This window comes from Zonotrichia albicollis, chromosome 1 (assembly GCF_047830755.1).
Source record: "Zonotrichia albicollis isolate bZonAlb1 chromosome 1, bZonAlb1.hap1, whole genome shotgun sequence".
Taxonomy (NCBI): Eukaryota; Metazoa; Chordata; class Aves; order Passeriformes; family Passerellidae; genus Zonotrichia; species Zonotrichia albicollis.
The window spans coordinates 29839392-29861733 of NC_133819.1; the positions used below are offsets into that span (position 1 = coordinate 29839392).

Consider the following 22342-nt stretch of genomic DNA (forward strand, 5'->3'; position numbering starts at 1 on the left):
ATATGGTGGGACTACTTTTTGCTACTGACTCAACTTTTAAAATTAATCCTTAGTTTTTTCCCAAATATAGTGATGTCAATATTTAATAATCTTTGAAATACTGTCCCTGTGGCACAGAATATGGAAATATAAGTCAATATAATGCAGGGGTGTAGCAGGTGTGTGTTCAGGCATCCTGAACAGGATGTGCTGGCGGAAGTGTCCTGGAACTACCTTCCTCTTAATTCCTGCCTTTAGCTCACTTGCAAAGCTAATTGGATATAGTTTCTTCGTGTAAGCAGTAGCTTGGCTTGTACTTCTACTCTGTTTAATGACTAATCTCTTCCAATCTATATATGTTTAATCAGGAGATGACCTAGGTCAGATAATAAGTCTGCTGCATGTTCTATTTGCAGTATGTTGTGCTAAGCAATAGCAAATCTGTTGAGTATTCTTGTAGTGCAAATCCCTTTCAAATCACTTTTACTGATGGAGAGAAAACGTGTCAGCTTCTGAGTGGCTGCCTGCTTATTCCTGACTGACTTGATGTTTTCAAGAAGAGTTTCAGGGAATAAATATACCCATGCTATATTTATCCATGATGGTTTCAATTTGTCAAGCCGCTGCTAATTTAAGTTGCAAATAACTTCCTTGAGTATTAAGCAATTATTTCTAGGTTGATTAGTCTTAAATAATTTGTCCTAAATCTCAGACCTGTCCTGAATCCTGTGTACTTTTATACCTGTTGTTTACTGTTTTGATAAATGCAAACCTCTATATATCATTAAAATCTGATCCATAGATTTCAAAATGCCATGTCTGTCAAATCTACATTTCAAAAACATCCCTCTATCTATCTATCATCTATCTATCTATCTATCTATCTATCTATCTATCTATCTATCTATCTATCTATCTATCTATCTCTATTCACATGCAGACTCCAGAAAGGACAAAGGATCTTGCCAGAGCAGTGATGCAGAAGTTCTCTTTTTCAATTAATATTTGGGAACAGGAAATAAGCTTCTTTCATGGTGGTCATTTTAAACATTTGATATCTATTAAGACCACTGCTCACTGTTGCAAAATTGAAAAGTCTCATGGACTATTCTAGTTTTTTTTGTGAGGAATGACATCAAGTCCATCAGAGGGTCTTTCCATTGTGGTCATCAGACAACCCTGCCCCTCTCTGTGTGAATTTATTCTGAACCAGTAAGCCATGCGCAGGACTGGGCACTGCCGAGTTGGATGACTCTGCCCTTGACAAAGGACAGGCTGTCTCATTACAGCCCCTAGCGTGGTGTCAGCAGCGTGGTTGGTGCTCTCTGAGATCACTGCTGCTCTGGGGAAGGGGAGAGCAGGAGGTCAGGCCTGCCAGCCCAGCCTGAGGAATGCCTCTGTGCTGGCTCTAATTGTGCTCCTGTGGCGAGGAGCTCAGAAATGAGAGGCTAAACAACTGCACTAAGCTGCTGTGCTGGGAGCACTAGTGGGAGGTTTTTCACATGGTAGCCTGTTCAACAAAGCCCCTAAATACACCCATGCTGGGGCATGGCTGTCATTCTGACCCGGGCTATTTGTTTCCATCTTACCTGATTATTGAGGATTAATATTCTGCCTTCTTGGCCCCTGTAATATTCTGGTCTTGAGGGAGCATAGGAAGCAGCTTATCCTATCTAATAAATTGATAGGGAATGATTCTTGAATGCTTGATCATTCTTGTCATATTGTTTGACAACTCTTTTTGTGTTGTAAATGTGCAGTAAGACCTTTGATCCCTGGGCTGGTCACAATAAGTTCACTGCTCAGGCTGAGGCCCTGCTGTGCATTCAGTGAAGGTTTTGTATCTGTGGAAAAGAGTAAAGGGACACAGAGTGCTTTGTGCAAACCAACCTGGGAGGATAGATGTGTTCTGGAAATGAAGTTTAAGCTGTGTCTCTGCAGAGGGAGTGGCAGTGCTGTGCAGGCTGGCAGCTGCTGCAGCTGAGCTCAGCTCTGCCTTGCCCTGTTTGCGTAGCTGGGTGGATGCTGGAGACAAGGGGAAAGCAGATAGCAGCCTGGGCTGGCAGGGTCCTCAATGAAACACAGGAGTCATCATGTGGAGGAAAAGGAAGAAATCTGCCCTGTGCTTTCTGTGCCAAAAAGGGAGGGAGTCACTGGCAGCTCTTCCTGCCTGGATGCACTTTTGTGCTGGGGGAGGAAATGAGGAGTCAGGGTGGTGATACAGGCACTTATAGTGTGAACTTCCTGCAGTGTAGGAAGGGATGCTGTCCCACAAAACCTCCTACCAAACCCTGTAGGAACAGCTGCAGCCTCTCCTGACATGACATGACTAACCCTGAGCGACTGCTCAGCAGAGTCCATGGTGAATATCTGCATTGTGAAGGGCTTGGCTCCCTTCTCTTCTCACAGGTGCTTCAGAAAGAGGAATCTCTAAATGAAGATAAATAGAATCTGTGATATAATAAACTGTCGGATCTCAGGATCTCAGTCCTGAGGTGCTGAGCCACCGAGACCACCTTGGGGGGCTCGGGAGTCCTGGAATGTTGCCAGAAGTGTCTGGTGGCTGGACTTTGACCCTACACGGGAGACGACACCTGTATGAGGATAGGAGGGCTTCACCGGGGTGAATGGCGAAAAGATTAGTTAATTAGAGGGTGAGACACAGGGTTTAGGATTTATGTACAGGGAGGTTTAGAGAAGTAAGATGGAGGAATTGGGGTGTGTCCTGTCCTTCTTCTTCTTCTTCTCCATCTTCTTTGGCCATGGTGGCACTTTTGGATTGGTTATTACTGAAAATGCACCCAGTAATAAGAATAAATGGTATTGGGGAAAAATGATAAATATTGTACACGTAACAATGGGTATAAAGATAGGTGTCTGTACGGAGGGCGGCACAGTGTGCTCATGGCTGACTGCTGAGCAGATCTCTGTCAGGCTGAAAGGACATCTTTTAGATAAACAATTAATAAACATAAAAACCGAAAGAAGAACTGAAGCCTCTTCTCGTCCTTCGATACGCGGGCTGTCCCAAGGCCACTCCGGGCCTTTCCAGGCCCTTCAAGCAGCCGAGAAAACCTGGCAATAAACCAATGACAAAGTAATGTTGAGCAACCATCAAAATTCCATGCAGGAGCTGGAAGTTTGCTGTCATGGATACATGCCTGTTTCTGGGTTAATTTATTTACGCAATTGAATTTATATTTAAGAAAAGCACAAAGAGCTGTTTTGGTGGAAAAACCCCTATAATACCTATAGTTTTTACCTAAAAGTAATTATTTTAATTATAACAGTTTTTCTCTGATTGTGAAAATTCCTTTGATTAATGAATATTACTTAGGTTATATGCCCTGATGATAAAGTTATTTTCTAATTCCTTAAGACAGAAATTCACTGAAAAACTGTTTCTTTATTTATACCCCATGCTGTAGAAGCTACATTCTTGACTTTTTTGATTCATTTACCAGCTCAGTTAATCCATGTGGCCTTCCTTTGGTCATGCCCATAATCCCTTTCCTTCTTCCTTCCAGGAAGGACCAGGACTTAGGCACAAACTGCCTACAAGGGAAGCTGCATGGCCTGGAGATAGGAGAGAGAGGGAGCAATGTGTAATTCCTGTAAATGGGGAGGCCAGATTCCAGAGCTCCTTCCCTAGGAAATCCATGCTGGGAAATGGCATTTTAAAGTAGCTCAGACCAGCTCCTTTTTGATGCTTTTTTTTGTTTCTTCCCTGGAGAAAAGAACCTATAAAGGCAAATTTTGCACTGTTGCTCTTTAAAGCCTGTGTCACTCCATCTTCTGTTGAGTAGGACAAGACTGTATGCTATATTATTTGTCTTAAATACCTGTCAGGGTTGACCCTCCCTTCCCCAGGCAGCCACTGACAGCTGACTCAGGCTTTTTCCCTAGAGAATGACAGCCTCAAGGGTTTAATTTTTGGCTTAATTCTGGCTCAAGTTCAGGAAAATATAATTTGAGATATACAGAGGAATTTTTCAGTGAATAACTTATCCTTTCTTTCTCTACTGTCTTCCAAATTCAGTCTTTAATTTGACATTGCTTTCTTTCATGTTTTCCCTCTTAAATCAAGAGAGGAGAAACATTTTGTGCTGACAAGGTAACATGACCAGGAGAATTGAGATGCATGTACGCATTTTAAAAACAAATTAAAGAAGTGTATCACTGTTATATTCCTTAGTATGCAAAGTTTTGCAATAAATTAACTCATGGTTTAATAGCACAGGTTTGCTAAATTACCATTCCCACCTATAGTCCCTTTTGCTATCCTATCCAAATAATTGGTTGAAGCATAAAGATGAATTTTAGGTCCATATGGTATAAGTGGTCTTGTCAACACAAAAAGGAAATAACACAGCTATAGAAAGAGAATACATTTTTCAAGTTTAATGTGTAGAATGGCTACATTTATATAAGCTGCTTACGTAAGTTATCACTTCATCAATTTGCACCTAAAATTAGCAAAGAAATCTGTGTTTCATTCTACTCTTGCCTAGCATTGTCACTTCAACTGTGTAAAAGCTGTCCTTTCTCTATTAAACAAGCTAATTTCCATCTATTGTTCTACTCTGGTTTCACTAAGTCTAACTTATACAGGAGATGAGTTTGAACATTTTCTGTAATGATCACGCAGCAAGTGCCTTGGTAACTTTGAGGATAATTAGAGATGGTTTTTTGTTGCCTGAAGAGGTGCATAAAGAAGTGATTAGAACCAACATAGGCCAGGAGGAGGCAGCCTTTCTATATCTCTATGTCAAGCTTTTTATAACAAGAGATTATAACTACTCACAATGTAACTGTAGAAGCACACTGGCAATATGGTTGATGTTTCATACAGTAATTCTATACCCATCTTATAGTTAATAAAATCAGTCATTAAAAATACTACCCAATACAGGAGAGACAACATGTTCCAAATACATACTAGCATTGCATGAGAGCACTTGATGTGTAGGTAAATCACAGGGAGTGATTGTGCACACTCCCCTTCAGGTATCAGTAGGGAATTCAGGCATCTGTTCAAACCAAAGCACTTCATGCTAATTTTGGAATAACACTCCTAAAATAAGAAAAAATAACCTGTAAGGAAACTTCGATAACAAGCTGCACACTGGAGGCCAAGGGTCTGCTCTGAGGCAATTTTTCTCCAAAGAGAAGTTAGCTCCAAATTTGGTAGACACAGTGCCAAGCCTTCATTTCTGTAGTGGATACTCTGTCCCTGAAACATAGGTTTCTCCCCTTAATTTGTACAAGGCTAACTAGCAGTTACCTACTAGTTAAATTTGAGATAAATTCATAAAAATCAATGGTTTATGATTAGTCTTTACTTGTGTCAGAATGAACCAAGGAGAACAATGATGACAGCTGCCGTTGCTTCCCTTCATCAAGCAGAGCTATTATTGTTGAGTAGGAGCAGTGCATTTCACTTGTGCAGTAATCACTCACCCCAAGTACCATGAGAGGGGCATAATGGCCAAAAAGGGAAAATGTGTTCATGTTAGCAATATATGCTGCTCTTGGGACTGAGTTCTGTCCTCACTCCATGGAATCAGAGAATTGTTTGGGTTGAGAGGGACCTTAAATATTATCTATTTCCAAACCCCCTTCCACGGTCAGGGACACATTCCACTGGACCAGGCTGCCCAGGGCCCCATCCAAGCTGGCCTTGAACACTTCCATTAGAGTCCCAGTAAATCCACCAACTGCATGCAGATTTCTCATTCCTCCCATTTGTTCCCCGTGCCATGTGTGTCTGTGGACAGGCAGTATAGAGAGGCACCCAGTTGTGTTGGTTACCCATAAAGGGCATGGGAATGATCCTGCCACCTGTCCCCCCACCACCCCTGTATCAACATGCAAAGCAATCTATAGTTTCATAAGTGAAATACTTCTAGAAGTATATTTTTTATTCCTGATTTAGCAAGCATAGCCAATACCTTCACAAATTGTGTATACAAATACATAATATATAAAATGTATGAGATTTTTATTTTTCTCTGCACTGTTTAAAATTATTATAATTACATTTATGGGAGATTTTGCTTGTTTTTCAACTTTGCTGTTTCAAAATGTGGCTATGAGCCTGACATGTTTTTGGCAACTTGCCCCTATAGTCCCTATGTAATTTGAATATTTCCATGACTTATCAGCATACTGCCACAAACATATTGAGCCTACATGACTAAAATATACATCTAGTGAAATGCCAAAGTATTTACAGGCACTGGAAATGCTTGCTGTTGTCAGACTTGGAACCACAGTTTCTTCTTTAAATGAATTTCAGCTTTACCTGGAGACAAGGTAGCTACTAGAAAAACCTCTAGCACTGTAGATAGAACTGTGGAATTATGTTTACCAAAAGTATTTAGGGAATTCACTGTTTCTCAAAGACATTGTTTCTTCTAGGTTTATGGCTCAGTAGACCATGTTATGAAACTATATAGCAGGAAGACTTTTCTTTGGCTTTCTTGGTGAGTCATCCTCTCAAAGGACACGTATCCTTTGATTTGCTTCAGTGCAGGAAGGAAAGGTTTTGTGGTTTATGTGTTGGTTACAAAATTGTGGATGCTCTCTTTCATTTATCTTAGCACAATGCCTTTTCTCCCAAAATTTAAGGAATTGAAATGACTGATGGAACAGATTCCACAGTCAGAAAGAGGCAGTGCTAATTAGCTGGTGCTTTTTTCCATTAATATTAGCTAGCTCAAGGCACCCTCAGTTCCTTGAGCTGCCACATGCTTTTTGTGTGATCTTAACCTGCTTGTGTTTTAGTTCCTTCTCTATAAAAACATGGAAAGCTAAACATCCTTAGCTCCTGCAACTCGCTTCAGGGTAAATAACCACAGGATCTGTCAGTCTCTTTAATGCTGCCTCCATATGGCAGGACACCTCCAGGCAGCACAGCTGCCTGTGGACACAGCTTTGCCTGGTGCTCAAGGTGTTTGGTGCTTGGTGCTCCAGAGATGCCCTGTGGCTGCACCTAGGGCTGCACAGCTCAGCTCACCATCTGTGCAGCCAGCACACTTGGTCAGGAAAGGCAGCCTGAAGGCATCCCCAGCGGTCATTCTTCATGGTGTGAGTAAAGTGGCTGCCACATAAACACTTCAGGTAGGTTCACATTTGCACCGTTGCCTTCTAGAAATAGCCTGTGAAATAATGCTTATTCATTTAAAGTTCTCTGTGAGATATCCACAGAGCTGTTCCTTGGCTTTTATAAACAACTACCAAACAAATGCTAAAGGTTTATTTCTCTTTAACAGAGTTGTTCCGCATCTCATATCTTGAGCCCAAGAATGCAGGACAGCCCATAATACATTTTTACTGGACTATGACTCCCTCTGTAGTAATTTGTTTGGTCAGTAAATAAGAAAGGGCGTTTTTCCAAGGAAGGAAAAATTTAATCTCCAGGTCCAGGGCAACTTCTGCTTTGCATCATTGAATTCCTTTTTGGGAATTCATTATGGAATTTGGAATTTGTTTTTAATTGTCAAAGTTGAGAGTATACGAATTACTGAGAACTAAGCCAGTGAGGCCATGAGGGAATATTTTTTCAATTAGAGCAAGAACGCTCCTCAGTAGGAATGTATATATAAAAATGTTTGAGAATACAAATGATATTGAGAATAACATAATAATTTGATATATTGGTTGTGGAGTTGTCTCCCAAGTGAAGCAGTGGAGGTCTGGAAGATACCTGCTCTTCTGCTGCTCTTATGCTTTTATAAAAATGCTCAAGAGCTGAGTAAAATCACAGCCCCAGCTACTTGTAGCCTTGAAGCAAAAAAATCCCTTAGCACAGCAAGGGACTCCTGGGCTTTTCTCTCCATCCTATGCAATATTCCTCACCATGGGGTGTAGCTTCTCCTCCTGGCAGTCACTGCTCTCTTCCCTGCATGTGAACCTAAGCAATGAGGCTGGTGGTTTTTATACATCCGTGCACTTGTCTCTCTGCAGCTGGCTGAGTGCTAAATAGCAGGGTGGGTTCCTGTGTGCCAGCCCTTTACAAACAATCACCTGGGGACATGCAGCCAGGGTGTGCTAAGGAGTAACCAGTGATACCTCAGAAAGGTAACAGAAGACACAGTAGATCTTTTTGGAGCCATTTTAGGCTCATTCCTAAAACAATAACACAGCCTAAGCACCAGCACACTCCATGTGGAGTGTTGTCTTTTGAGTCTTATAAACTTGAAAAGTTATTGTGCGTGGTATCTTTTCTCTTTCTCACAGGTCAGACTTAGAGGTGTACAAAGGGTGACTTCATGAATGTCTGCTGGAGTTGGCATTATTGGGAAATTTCAAAATGCAGTTCTTGACATGGCAGTGTGAACTAAAAGATGACTCTGTTTATTTGGGTTTTTTTCTTTACACAAAAAGAGGGGAAGCAGTAGTTATTGTGTGTCTTCTCTGATTCTAAAGGGATCAGCAAATATCTGATACCTCATAAAAGAAAACAGTCTGCTGAAATAGATGCACTTTTAGTGATGAGGGGATCAGTTATTTACAATACATGGTAGCAACCAAAGATGGAAGTGGTGAATTGCACAGACGTCTTGAGGAGAAAGGAAAAAGAATTAATAGACTGTAAATTCTGTAGATTTTCTGGTGAAAAAATAAATATTCTTTCCCTTCTATTCAGTGGTTTTGGACTTTTTGATTGCCATGGGGACTATTCATTTCCTTCTGACTTGAACTGTAGATCTCTACATCTATTTGAAAAAAGGAACAAACAAAAGGAAGCAGTCAGTGACTTGGTTGATCCTGTGGAGGACACCTCAGCATTTGGAAATTTCTCTGTGTCAGCCTTTGGCAAGAACAGGTGTAGTACACGAAACAAGCCTAATTTTATCAGCCTTATTCTGCAAGATCAAGCTACTTTTGCATTTTAAGTGCTGAGGTGTCCCACAGTCTCTCACCTCCACGGTACACAAAGGTATGGTGCCTTTTCTTTTGTTCTGGTCAGGTGCAAATATTTGCACATGGGAAAATGGTTTAGCTCCACAGACCAATGGATCAGCCATCTGCCTGGAAAAGGGAACGCCTTTCTGTGCTGAGACGGATACACAGGGGAGGATCCTGTTCTGTCACTTCTCAGATTCCTGAGCCTCACCTCACTGACGTTAAGGCCACGTTTGTTTGTCTACTCTTGGTCTGATTACACCAGATATGCCCAGACAGTAAAGCAGAGACGGATATGTGAGCAGGTGGCAGTAATTTTTTCTTCCCAGAATATTCTGTCATCATACCAAGGGCAAAACTCAGAGAAATCTTTTTGTATAAAACATGGATTTCTACATGTAATACCACATTGTGCCCATGTGAATGTTAACACCTAAACATAGAGAATACAGGTTATGAATTCTGTACACAGTCTACGCAGATAGGCTTTCTCATCTATTGGTCCTTTTACTGTGAATGAATTTATTCTATGTAAAACAACTTCTGCTCTCACTTTCACATTTTCAGTCTTTTATTCTCTTCCTTCAACTCTAACCTCTTTGGTTTAATTCCAGATAAACAAGGAACAAAAGGAACAGTTTCCAACTCTTTTCTTAAGAAAGTTGAAAGCAAAGAGTGAAAACAAAAATCTGCCCACTAATATAGTGAGCAAATTTGTATGGTGTGCAAACAGAGAAGCAAGGAATCAAAGAGGGAGCAGACTATCATGCCATTCATTTCAGAGGAAACGAGGGGAAAGAATCAATTGAACAGGTTACAGGTTTAGTCTCTTATCTCAGAACAATGAGACCTTAATCTGAGATCTGAGTTTCTGTTCCATCAGCAGAAATATTACCTGGCAAAAAAGTCTTCAAAGAGAAGGCAGAAATGTAGCAACAGCTCTAAAATTAGGGATAAGTGTTGAACTAAGCTGCGAATAAAAAATATGTGCATGCAGGGTGTCTTTTACCTGAACATCTAGCTCCACCAAAAGGACTTGATCTGAGTCTTTAAGAATCTCAAAGATTTAGTCCCATTTCTGAAGGCTGTGGCTGGGAACAGATTTCAGCATGGTACTTACGGGGATTTGAGAATGGAAAGAAGAGGGTGAAATCCTCTTTACTGACTTTGCAAAGAGATTTCATCTGACATGGCATAATTCATTTGCCTGTGGCATCTGTAGAAATTGGCTACTCTCTGCTTGAATGAGTGGTTGTTAAAACTGTTACCAACTTCCAAAGCAGCAAATGCTGTTCAAGGTTACAGATGCAGTCATTATCAATAATCCTTTTGGAAATGAATCTGGATTTGCTTCAAATGTTAAAATAACATTCACTGCAGTGTAAATCTAAAGGCTAGCTTTTGTCTGACAATTGAGTCAGTGATCATTGCATTGTTCTGAAGATTTAGTTATGTATTTTGTTTAATTTACATACTTTGTTTCCTGTCTGCAGGCTCAACATCAAATGCCAAAAAAGAGTAGAACAACAGTAGCCTTCCTGGTCTAAGGTTTGAATTACTTGTTTCTTCCATTATTTCAGTAAGTGGTAATTCTATCATTTATTTCCTTTTACAGCACTGAGGTGAGATTATGAAGTTAAGCTTTCCTGAGGTGAAGCGAGATCAAGCAGTCCTATATCACAAATCTTTTGGGATTCTAACTTTGTGCATTCTTGACAGCCACCTCTTTGCTTATGGATGGATCCACTAAAGGAATAAAGAACTTTAAACTGGATTTGAAGAGGGAAGGGGGTAAAAGCAGCTCCCTGGAGTTCAGTCTGGTAGTGTCACACAAATGTTTGAGGGACAGTGTGCTGGTGAGGTCCTTCGGTCTGCTCTCAGTGGAGGTAGGGGATAGAGCCATGTGGCAGAAGAAACACAAGGGTTATTGATATTAGAAACCACAGAGTGCCTGGGAATGGGCATGTAGGAATTAGGGCTTCTCCCCTCAAAATGCTGGCAGGATCAATAGCCCAGCTGAAGCACATCTGCACAATGCACACAGCATGGGCAACAAACAGAAGGAGCTGGAAGCCATGGGGAATCAGGAAAGCAGGTGTAGGTTGCCATCATGGAAACCTGGTGGGCTGGCTGGCACAACTGGAGTGCTGCGCTGGATGGCTGTAAACTCTTCCAAAGGGACAGGCAAGGAAGGGGAGGCAGTGGAGTGGCCCCATATGTTAGGGATTTGTCACAACCTAGAGCTTGATGATGGTGATGGCAGGGTTGATGTTTATGGGTAAGGGTTGGGGCAAGGCCAATAAGGCAGGAGCGCATCCAGGGAAGGGCAATGGAGCTGGTGGAGGGTCTGGAACACAAAGCTCCTGGAGGAGTGGCAGAGGTTGTGTAGCCCGGAGAAAAGGAAGGTGAATGGCTGCTGTGGCTACCCTCTGGTAGCTAGTTTGCAGTCCTTTCTCCAGAATATCTCCGGCATGCTCAAAAGAGGGTATGACCACAGACAGGGAAATCTTGCCAAATCTGGAGCAGATAAAGACATAAATGAGTAGAGCTCAGCACAAATTAAAGGAATGAGATTTGCAGTTTAATTTTACTTCTAGCATTTTCCCCATAGGTTAAAAAGATCATGCTGATTGTAAAGACAATACATTTCTAATTACTGAAATATTCTTTTTTCCTTCATGTAGAGGCCATTTGTCTCCCCTCTGTTGGAATATATGCTTATATTCAAATTTTACATAGTTATGAACATGTGGATATGTGCCATATAACTCACTCATGACATATTAATACTAGGTATTGTGAATTAGCTAAGCTTTCCTGCAGACATCTTTCTTTCATCATATGTACAGAGGCAGCATCAAGCAAACACAGATGGCACCAAAAAATGACACAGGTGCTTTACATGTAACATAACATACATGCTCCTGCTGCAGGTGAATTGCTGACTGTTTTGCTCTAACAAACCCCCACATTGCTGGGATAGTAAACCATTTCAGCTGACTTTAGCTTTTAACTCAAAACAGGTGTCCACCCTTGCATACAGTAATCCTGTGAAAATTTTGCCAAGATTTTGTATGTCCAGATTCCCTCAGTAAGCTGCCAACTTTATGGTGGAATGCTGCAGAAAAAGAGGGAATGGCCTGGGCTGAGCTTCCCATGACTGAAATGACATTTAAATGCCAAGAGCTAGGATAGACCTCCTCATTTTTCTCATGCCAGAATTTACAAACATCACTTAGCCTCAGGTTTGGATTTCTGGGTCTATCTCCTTCCATCTCTCTTGCTTCATTGTATCTTTATTGCAGCAAAACACGTAGCTGTCTTTTGATTATTATCACCTCACTGAGACTGCGTGCTCAGTCTCTTCCATTTTCAGCTACCACAACAAAAATTAAAGGATTATACAAAGGAAAGATAAGCCCAGAACACTGTTGTTGTGGGGTGGTTTTGTTTATTTTTTAATTTATTTGTTTGTTTTTGTGGGTTTGTTTTGTTTTTTTTTCCCCCTATGTAAACTATTCCAAAATTTGTAGTATGAGCTTTCCAGTCTAATTTGACAGCAAAGTTTCCTTTCCTTCAATGAAAAATGACTGTATAAAGCAGGGGTACACTAACAATTAATAAGCTTCTTGCAATAAAAGTTAAAATGGGGAGGCAAGATGCAGATATCAACTCATGTAATAAATTGCAAATAGACGTCAAAAAGATTGTTTATAACTCCTCTTCAGAAGTCATAGCTCACCTAACTGAGTCATAATTCGATTGCTAAAATACAGCTTGAATTTGCTGCACTTAAAAACATAATTTTCAGTTATTTAGATAATTAATTGCAAAGTGTTTAATATTTCTCCTCACGTTTTCCAAACGGGTGCTTTAGTCATTCTATTTTTGTTCTCCAAGTTGCACATAAACATTTCTTATGAAATCTGATATACCAAATCTGCTTGGTAAAAGTTCGGCTTGTAAGTAGAGACAGAGAGGTGCAGCTTCACCTCGTGGAGGTTCTGCTCATTTCACTGTTACTGGTTACAGTTCTGTCTGAATGAGGCGTAGTGCTTTCTTCATGTTCTCTATTACTGAAAGAAAATAAATAAGAACAGTGAAAATGTATTAGTATCAATCTCTAAAATAAAATGTGTGACCATAAATCAATTTCATTGTGAATAATTTACTAAATCCAACTAGGTGGAGCTTTTTAATTGTACAAATATACTTCTAAGACAGAAAGTAAAAAATTTCATTAATCAAAATGTTTAACTTAAGGGATTTGACAAGAATCCTTTCAACTCCCCATTTCTCAACAGCAAGAGGGTAATCAGATGTGAAGTGTGTATTTGTGGTGAGATACTGCATTGGTGTCAAATAGATGGCATAGAGTAAGAACTGGCTCAACCTGAAAAATCACATTCCTTTCTGATATATGGCTCTTAGGGGTACAGACATAACCCCCTGCATTTCTTTGCTGGTTCCCTCCCACCACTGGCTATTTACATTGTACAGGCAGATACTTTTTGAGTGACTTTCACCATTCTCCATAAAACTGCTCAGATCTTGATCCTGAAGGTTCTCACCTGTGATCTTTCAATTTTTCTTACTTGAATAGTCCCAATAAATTCAACGGGACAATGCGTGTGTTTGTTTTGCTAGAACAGGTTAGACCATTATAATTTATTGCAAATGCTCTCACAAGGAATTTATTCTTTGAGATCCTAATGGATTCTCAAGCACAAGTGATCAGGATGGGGCAATCTGGCTGCTTACAACATGAAATACAAAGGGCAAAGGGGCACTTACGGAACATCATGTCCTGTGGCTCGTACGTGTACAGCCGGTTGGAGTATCTTCCTGTGATATCAGCTCTTACTGTGAGAGATGGGTCTGAAAAAGGGTTTGGGTTAAACACTGCCTTCCATTCCCACAGCAGCTGAGGGTGATGGTGTGGCATTACTTTGGCAGCCCTGTTTGGGATTTCATCGGTGTAGCAATTACGAGGCCGTTACGCTCTGCTCCAAACAACTGCTCTTTACTTGGAGAAATCCTGAACAAAAGCTAATGCTCATTTTCATAGTACACAGCTATTTTAAAGTGCTAGGTTACACATTCATATTTAAAGAAAAACATCCTGTTTTGCAGGTTCTGAGTTTACAACTCAGAGGAGGTTCATCTGATTGGATGTACCCATAGTGGGGGTCATGCCTATCTATGGCAATAGATAGCATGACTTACCTAGAGCCTTCAGAATGAAAATCTTCTGATTCCTAATGTTCCCAGAGTGGGAATAAATTGTTGTGAACATCTCTTCTCTCAGTTACCCTTCCAAGTTTATTATTAATTTACTGGTTGCTGAAACTACCCCGCTCTTTGTCTGAGGGTGGGCTGAATTCTGAATGCCATCACGGAGTCACTCCAGGCTCCCTGTACAGCGACTGAGAAGGAACAGGCAATCTGGGGCATAATTAATTTGGTCCATTCCAGAAGTCAGTTTTAAAATGGGATAAATCCTTAAATGCCACTGACTATTGATTTATTCTGTGGTAATGCCCACTTTATAGCCATCTACATTCAGTCAGATATTTGACTTTTTTCATTAAACTTTGTCTTGTAACAGCACTAGAAAGAAGCATGGAGAGCAAAAGCTCAGATAATAACAGAGTTTTAAATGTCCTGCTCTCAAGCCCAAATTAGTACCCTCCAGGATATATCTGTAATCTGAGGAAGTTTACAAGAGTCAAAGTATCCAACAGAGGCAGAGAGATTTTCTTTTGGCAAAATGAATCACTTTGATGTCCCCACAGGACAACAGTGGCATAATTCAGATATAACAACTTCAATGATACATAAATATTTTACATACCTACAAACATGATTCGAGGCACGTACTGTCCATCAGGTGACAGGTTTTTGTCTGTAGTTTCATGCTGGTATAAAAATTAAGGCTAGCTGTTAAAATGTTTCTGTAAATTTTGCTGAAAAGTACCACCTGTGAATAACCTTGTATACCAGAAGACAAAATCAGATAGGTACTACTCATGTGTGAATACACATGCACAATTGCCTCTACTTAAATAACTAAAATGTCAGATAAATTATCTAAAATGACATGTAAAACAAGGCAAAGAAAGAGAAAACACAGACCATGAAACGATACCAGTCAAATCGCCCCAAACCCTTCATACCATGAGATTCAGCATAATGAAGTTATTTTGGGCCATTTCCTGTATTTCTTCATTTTCTGCGAAAGCTTTCTTCAGTGCTAGAAAAGACAGGATCACTTTGAAATCCATCTCAAACGCTGCCTTTCCATCTGTGCTTGGGCACCACACTGGCCAGAGACTGGGCTGCATTGTTCCTGTCTCTGCTGATTCACATTCCTGAGGAGGCACTTCAGGCCTCTATCTCTGCTTTTGGGGGCTTTTTGGCCTGTGGCACTGCAACCTCTGGCTATGAAAATGGAAGCTCTCTTCTGTTATTTATGAAGCCTGTTGTCTCAATGGACACCATGCCTTGGCTTGACAAAAGTGCATTATTCTCAGAAAATTCTTGTTAGATCAATTTCAGCAGCCCTGCCCTTGCTTCCTTCTTTAGTTACCATTTCAGGAGAGCTAAACAATATTAAATCTGTTCAATGAGTCAGTAGCCAATCTGTGCTTCTTAATTTAAACTGAGTGCTGCATTTGGGATAGCAGTACAGCAGCAGCGAGAATGTTTCATGCTCATTATTGTGTAGTTTCATAATGGAGTTTCTGTAAATAACAGTAATTTCATTTTCTGAATAATTTTCAGTAAGTGCAATGTAAATACATGGATAGGTTCAGTTTCTTATAAAAATATTCACAAGATTTTAACACACAAAAAATCAAAGTTACCTTGGCAGTATTGACAGTCTTCCAAATGATGAATTACCATTAGCGGCTTGTTACTGTATTAATAATAATAAAAGATATAGTTAGGTCATTTGACATGTATTCAGAGGGAGGATTTTACTAGCTGACTGAAAAAGGCAAATTGCATTTAATCTTATGTTAACCCACAGTAAAACCATATAAGCATTCTGTAAAATATTATAGAAATTTCTGAGCAAGGGAAAAGAGCATAAGCACTTCATAAAAGAAAGAAATAGAGAAACAGAGTTTCTATGTCTAAATGTCTAAATTCTGTCTATAGTAAGAGATTCTAGAAGAAAGAAATAACAGATCCACCATAATTTCATTTCCAGGTAGTAAATAATCAGATTAAATAGGTATTTAATGTTGCTTAGGTGTGAATTTCTCCAGGGTTAAGAAAATAAAAATTATGTACATGAATTAGAATAAAATAGATTTTATAAGATTGGGTTTATCATCAAATACTTTCCATGAAAATTTTCTTGTGTTTTAAGGTTTTTTGAACAGATATATAGCATATTACTTATCTTCTGTAAATAGTTTGATAAAGTGTTAAAATTTTATATATTGGATGTCAAAACATAAACAAATTATATGCATTTCCTCCCATATTTTTTAAACTATATTAACTGTTCAGCAGGTTGGTTATTAATGCTGGGTCTGCTTTCAATATCAGGAGTTGTTAATTTCTAACCATTTTCACACAGGGTACATGAAATTAATTGTCTTTTGTTTTACAAATAATTTGCCTTCAATTGAGCAATAGCTCATGCTACATGATTATGATCTACAATGAACTGTATTATTTAAATAAGTATTGTTATGAATTCTCAAATATATTTGCATCTGAGTCTCAGAGAATACAGCTTAAAACTTCTATTTCTATCAAGATGGTGAGAAAATATATCACGAACCTATTCCAACTAAGAATGTATTGGGGGAAACATCAAAGGCAGTAGATCACCATGCAAGAGAAAATGTAACAGATTTCAAGGAAGTAATCAGAAGTACATAATATTAAAACCCAATAGATGTAGTTAAAAAAATTATGGTATCTATTTATGATTGATAATTTAAATGACAACATCTCTTTTGTGGCAAACAAACGACAGCATTACATTAATGGCCCATGATGTTGCTTCAGAGTCATGAGTCCTAGAGGCCCTTTTGTTTTTTAGACAGAGTCTGCTTTATTTAACTGGGTGGTCTGCAGGTCAGCTCTCATGGTGTTTCCTTGCTCTCTCATTATTGTGTGTTCTGGCAAGACCAAGTAACAACTTTGTCTTCATGCTACTTTTTAATCTCTTACCTTTTCTTTGCTTGATAAAGTCCTTCTTCATAAGTTTGTACCCATGTAATTTCATCTCCCCACCCTAGAAACAAAACAAAAGGTCTAGCTGCTGGCCAGGCAAGTAACTCATAACAAATACCTTTCTTTCTCTTTTTTATTTTTTGTTTTTGTGTATTAACTTTTGTATGTAAATAAGATTTGGGGTTTTTAGTTGACAGTTCTCTAACATTGTGGATATGTTAATTTCACATCTCCTGACAGACACACTAGAAGGTTAAAAAACCTCAACCAAACAACCCAACCCCCCAAAAAATATCATCTGGTTGCATGTCCACTTCAAGTCCTTTGACAGACTTTAGGTTATCTTTCTAAATGCTCAGAAGTCCCTAAATCAGCATCCTAGTCCTTTCTATCTTCATATTGTCTGCCCAGTATTTCATGTAGATCCTGGGACTTAAAGAGAAGCTGGTGTATAACAAGAGAAAAATAAAATATGACAGCTCAAATAAGATCAGTTTTAATATGAATATCATTAGAACAGTCTTGGAATATACACTTAACTCCAAAGTAACTTTAATGCCTGAAGTTGCAAGCCCTTAATTTAATCAAGAATTCAGTAAAGGAATGGTTGTTAAATAAAAATCTCCACTGAAACAAAATCCTCATAGCTCATCCATAGCTGGGGATATGCAGATCTCAAAAACCAAATTGACCACTTGGTTTTATGCCTTCATCTCCCAAGGATGCCAGCCCTTGCATAGTAGATCCCTGTATCCCAGGCAGTGTGGCTCCATTCATGACAATTGTTTTACAATCCTCATGGGAATTGTAGAACAGTTTCTGGACCAGGACCAGGTCAAAGCTCTGTTTCTTCTGTGCTGTCTGGACAGTGCTTTGCCCAGCCCAGATTTGCTGTTGGATTTCTCACAGGACAATTGCTTGTGGTACTTCTAGACCATGTCCTGTTTCAGTGCACAGGTCTGTCTGGGTGATGGTGGGACTCTGGCATGCTGACCAGTGCCTTCCCAAACCTGGCTGCTGGCAGCTCCTGTTGCAGGGAACTGCACACTGGAGTCAGCAATCTGGGGGCGTTTTGCAGCATGTTCAAGCATTTTCCCTTGGACTGTGAAAATTACAGGGAAAGCGCTCAAGGCATCCCAATAGACCTGAAATAGAAAAGTTAGATCTGTTTTCTGTGACTACTTTGTAATTTGTTTGCTGGTTTTTTCTGTTTTGTTTTGTTTTGGTTTGTTTCTTTCCAAATCTGACATAATGCAAAAGATGTTGTTATCTTTTTGTTTCATTTAGGCTTACTGGAAAAAACAAATCCTGATCCAGGCAAACTAAGCAGCATATACCAGATTGATAATAAACTTTCCCCAGGGACACTGCTTGCAAAAAGTGTTTTGAAATTTCTCTTAGGCTAGTCCAGGTGGTGTATGGTTTTGTTAAAAGATCTCTGAGCAATTAGGCTCAGATGGAATGCCTGAGAGATGTGCAAATTTGCCAGAATAGGGAAAACTCAGATCCTATGGGATCTGCAGGCATAACATGGCCTGCAAAAGAGGTTAGGAAGAGAGATGAAGATTTTTTTGTTGTTGTTGAATAGTCCCAAAAGGAGGAGAAAGATGGGGAAGGGAAAAACTTTGCTAAGCTATTTTTCTGCTTGGATTTCTAAGGATTGATTAGATATAAATAAATTAAAACAGAGTATTTATTTAACATTCAGATTGAAAATTATGCACCATGGGGAAGTGAATTACAGACAGTCATGCTTTGCAGTGGATATCTGATGAAAAGCAAAAAAAAAAAAAGAGTCATGCAGGAAACCTCACCAATGGTTCAAACTGTTCTGTGTACAAAAATGAGTCTGTAGAAAATTTGTTCCATAGGAACTGATGTTGTGGTAGGTTACAATAAGAACATATATTTCAAATGGTCTGTCAAAGAATATTTTTTCACTGATAGTCCTACATCTTGATTTAAGAGACTCAGTTTAGGTTATTTGCTTCTGTTAGATTACTATGAGATATATAAAATATTCAGGTTATATGACACTCTCAGTCATATGCTTAATAAACTGATGGATTCAAATGATCTGGAATGAGAACATATATTAATTAGAGCATCACTTAACACTAAAGAAAACACACCTCAGTAAGTGTATATGTGCATTCTATGTAGGTTTTATAAATAAATATGTTTGTACATTTATGGAATGTATATATAGATACAGATTCTATAAATGCACATTCAAAATAAACATATTTGCTGGTCTATATGGTGAGGTGAGGAGGTAACTACATTCAGTGAACATACAATACCTCTTGACAGGGTCTGAGGTGCTCGTTTTTCCTTTTTAATTGCCATGGCAAGGTTGGAAGTGACTGCAATTAGCAGGAGGGACAAGGCCAGTGTAGAATGGAGCATTATTTCCCTTCCAATGCAAGGAAACTGGGAAACAAAAAACAGCTTTAGTCACATGGATTTATCACTTGGTGCAGTGTAGATCAATATGTTAGTGGCATCCTAACAATCTGTACTTCAGAGACACTTCTGTTTTTTTTCTAGAAATGCTTGCCTTTGTGAGGAAAATGCAAACTGGAAGTGCTTAATTTTGCTGTGCAATGCTAGTTTCAGCAGCAAAATGAGGCTGCAGGGTACTGTTCTCATGTGATTCTCATGAACTAGTACAATGCTGTAATACTGGATCACAGCAATTTCAAGACACTGCTCCAGGTTTTTTCATTTCAGTGATATGTAACAGCATGGGATTTTTATTTCTTTTTAGACTGGAGCTTTTTTGTCAAAAGATGTCTCATAATATCCTTCTTAATTAAGTAGGAAGATTGGCAAGAATTTGCCACAAGTACAATACTCTTTAAATTGTCAAATCTTTCCAAAACTTTGAAATTGCGGTAATTTTTTAAGTCTCCACTTAAAAGAATTCCCATTCTTTTTTTCATATTTTACACTGAAATTCAGCTCAACTCCTTCTGAATAAAACAATTCATCTGTGTTTCTGGCTGGTTGAGTATTCTCTTCCTGACCAAGACCATTATAAGAAATTCAGTAACTTCTTACCTTGATAAAAGTCAGAGGACAAAAGCAAGAGTTGAGAAAAAGCATTACAAAGCCAAATTGTTTTTAATTGATAAGTATACTTTCTTCAGTACAATCACTTCTAGGCATTAAAGATCTGATACTCAGGTGGATATCAGATGGTTTCAACTGAGTTAAAAAATGGAATGCATGTGGGTCAGGATACTTCTCAGTCATCTTACTGGAGATTCCACTTTTCAGAGCTTGAGCTTTAGGAGCTACCAGAATGCCCCACTGAGAAATTACTTTGACTTGAATAAAAAACCCCCAAACCAAATGAATAATAATAACAATGACTCTCTACCCCTGCTTTGCAAAAAAGAAAAAAAAAAATATCACCCCAGACATTTGTGCCTGTACTGATAAAGAAAATCTCTAACTTGCATTTCAAACTGATGTTAGTATGGAATTGCAGCCCTGAGCAATGACAAAAGAAAATGCTTCATACATTTTAAGACCAATAGGCATGAAAAGTACTGCTTTAATGGCTCTCTTCACATCACAGAATCACTGTTAGCAGTTAAATTTCTTGTGAAAAAATTAACATTCCATTTCTAATAACTGGCAATCTCAATTAGAGAAATTCATTCTATTGAGGTGGCTGGAGAAAAACTTTTACATTAAAATATGCAAAAGCTAGGAAAAAATAAATTGTAATTTTGTGGTAAGAAGTAGTCTTTCATGATGTATTAATAAAAAAACAATCAAAGTGTTAATCTCTTTAAATCACAGGTAAAATCATCTGAAGCTTAATAATTGATTTTCTATTGAAAATTAAGAAGGATTTGGAACTGCAACTGGAGGCAGTTAAAATTTAATATTCCATATTTTTGATGCTGCATATTCCAATGTTATTTAATTGTTTCAGGTAAAAAGAGGACAGCCAACACCACATAGGTTGCTTCAATTCCCTGCCAGAACAAACATTTGCTCGCTAATCTCTATGCATCTATCACATGTCTTTTTGTATAACTAGGCTTGTAAGGCATTTGTGAACAAAACCTCACTGCTTTACTAAAGGAGAGTTAAGAATGAGAAATACTTGCTCACCACAGTGACCAGTTCTGCTGATTGAAGGTCCTTTTCCTGGAATTTGTTAGTTAAAAATCAGCTATTTAAGCACAGAACACCTGAGCTGCCCAGGTCTCTGTGTAGCAGCAACAGCACATTCACCTGGGAAAAAATGAGAGGAACCTCTGAGCTGAAAACCAAAATGATGTGTTTTCACCCTCCCCCTTGCTTTTCTGTCTTGCCTCCAACTTTCTCTCTTGCAAGTTCCCATGCTTATACACTGATTCCTTGCATTTCTCTTCATCTTAGCTTGTATCAGGTGTCTTGTATGAGGACTGGAAATAAATAGTGGCTTGTGTCTGTCTGCTAACACCCCCTCCAACAGTTTGAGTCTGGCTTTTGTCCAGTGAAAAAAGAAACCACCAATGAAAGCTGGAACTGGAGGTGCTTTTGTTCCCAAAGAATGGCAGAGTTCACTGGTGCTTGAAGATAGGAATGAACCTAATAGGAAGGCACAAGGGTTACTTTGTGTAGAGAAGTGTAATTAACAAATAAAACAAACTCTCTTTCTCTTTTTGAGAGGGAAATAAAAATTATTTATTAAAAAACTATGGTTTAAACTACCTGATTATTACTCCTGGGAGTTGTAGTTTTAAAATATCTGGTTTTTTTGGACATGATGCTTGATATAATTTTACTGAACTTCATGAATACAGGCAAAGTCCTTTATTCATCACTTTTGCATAAAGAAGGAATGAACTGGATCACCTTTTTCCTCCTCCTTGAATAGCTTTTGCAGGGGAATCAGAAGCAATCCTCTTTTGTGTCTTCCTCTCCTGTGTATTTGTTTATATGGACTGTATGGTTACTGTTCTTAGAAATACTGAATTTTTCCAAAATTATGGAAATATTTTTGAGATAATGTGTTCTTAAGATCTGAGGTATTGTGTTTTTCATGGCACAGGTTTATTATTGTAAGATATAAAGCAGTAGACAGTCAATCAAATAGACTGAAATTAGTGCTGAGTTACCTGAGAGTTCCCTTTAGCAGGATCATGTTCAGCAATTTGTCTCTATATTTGAAGGTCAGAATTTCAGCCTTTGTCAATCTTGCTGGAGAGATTGGCAGCTGTGGTGAAAAAGATGTTGTTAAGGTTTTATGCTG

General features: G+C 38.9%; 1 protein-coding gene across 1 annotated transcript; it reads right to left on the bottom strand.

Annotated features, from left to right (window-relative positions):
• Nucleotides 1–11491: 11491 nt before the first annotated feature.
• Nucleotides 11492–21361, bottom strand: LOC102063987 (anterior gradient protein 3). The gene is made up of 8 exons (XM_005480844.3): nucleotides 21217–21361; nucleotides 19389–19518; nucleotides 17083–17146; nucleotides 15756–15808; nucleotides 15066–15142; nucleotides 14744–14807; nucleotides 13684–13767; nucleotides 11492–12965 (listed from the first exon to the last, which is right to left on the bottom strand). The coding sequence occupies exons 2-8, from the start codon at nucleotides 19492–19494 to the stop codon at nucleotides 12916–12918; spliced, it is 498 nt and encodes a 165-aa protein (XP_005480901.1). The 5' UTR covers nucleotides 19495–19518; nucleotides 21217–21361; the 3' UTR covers nucleotides 11492–12915.
• Nucleotides 21362–22342: the final 981 nt, after the last annotated feature.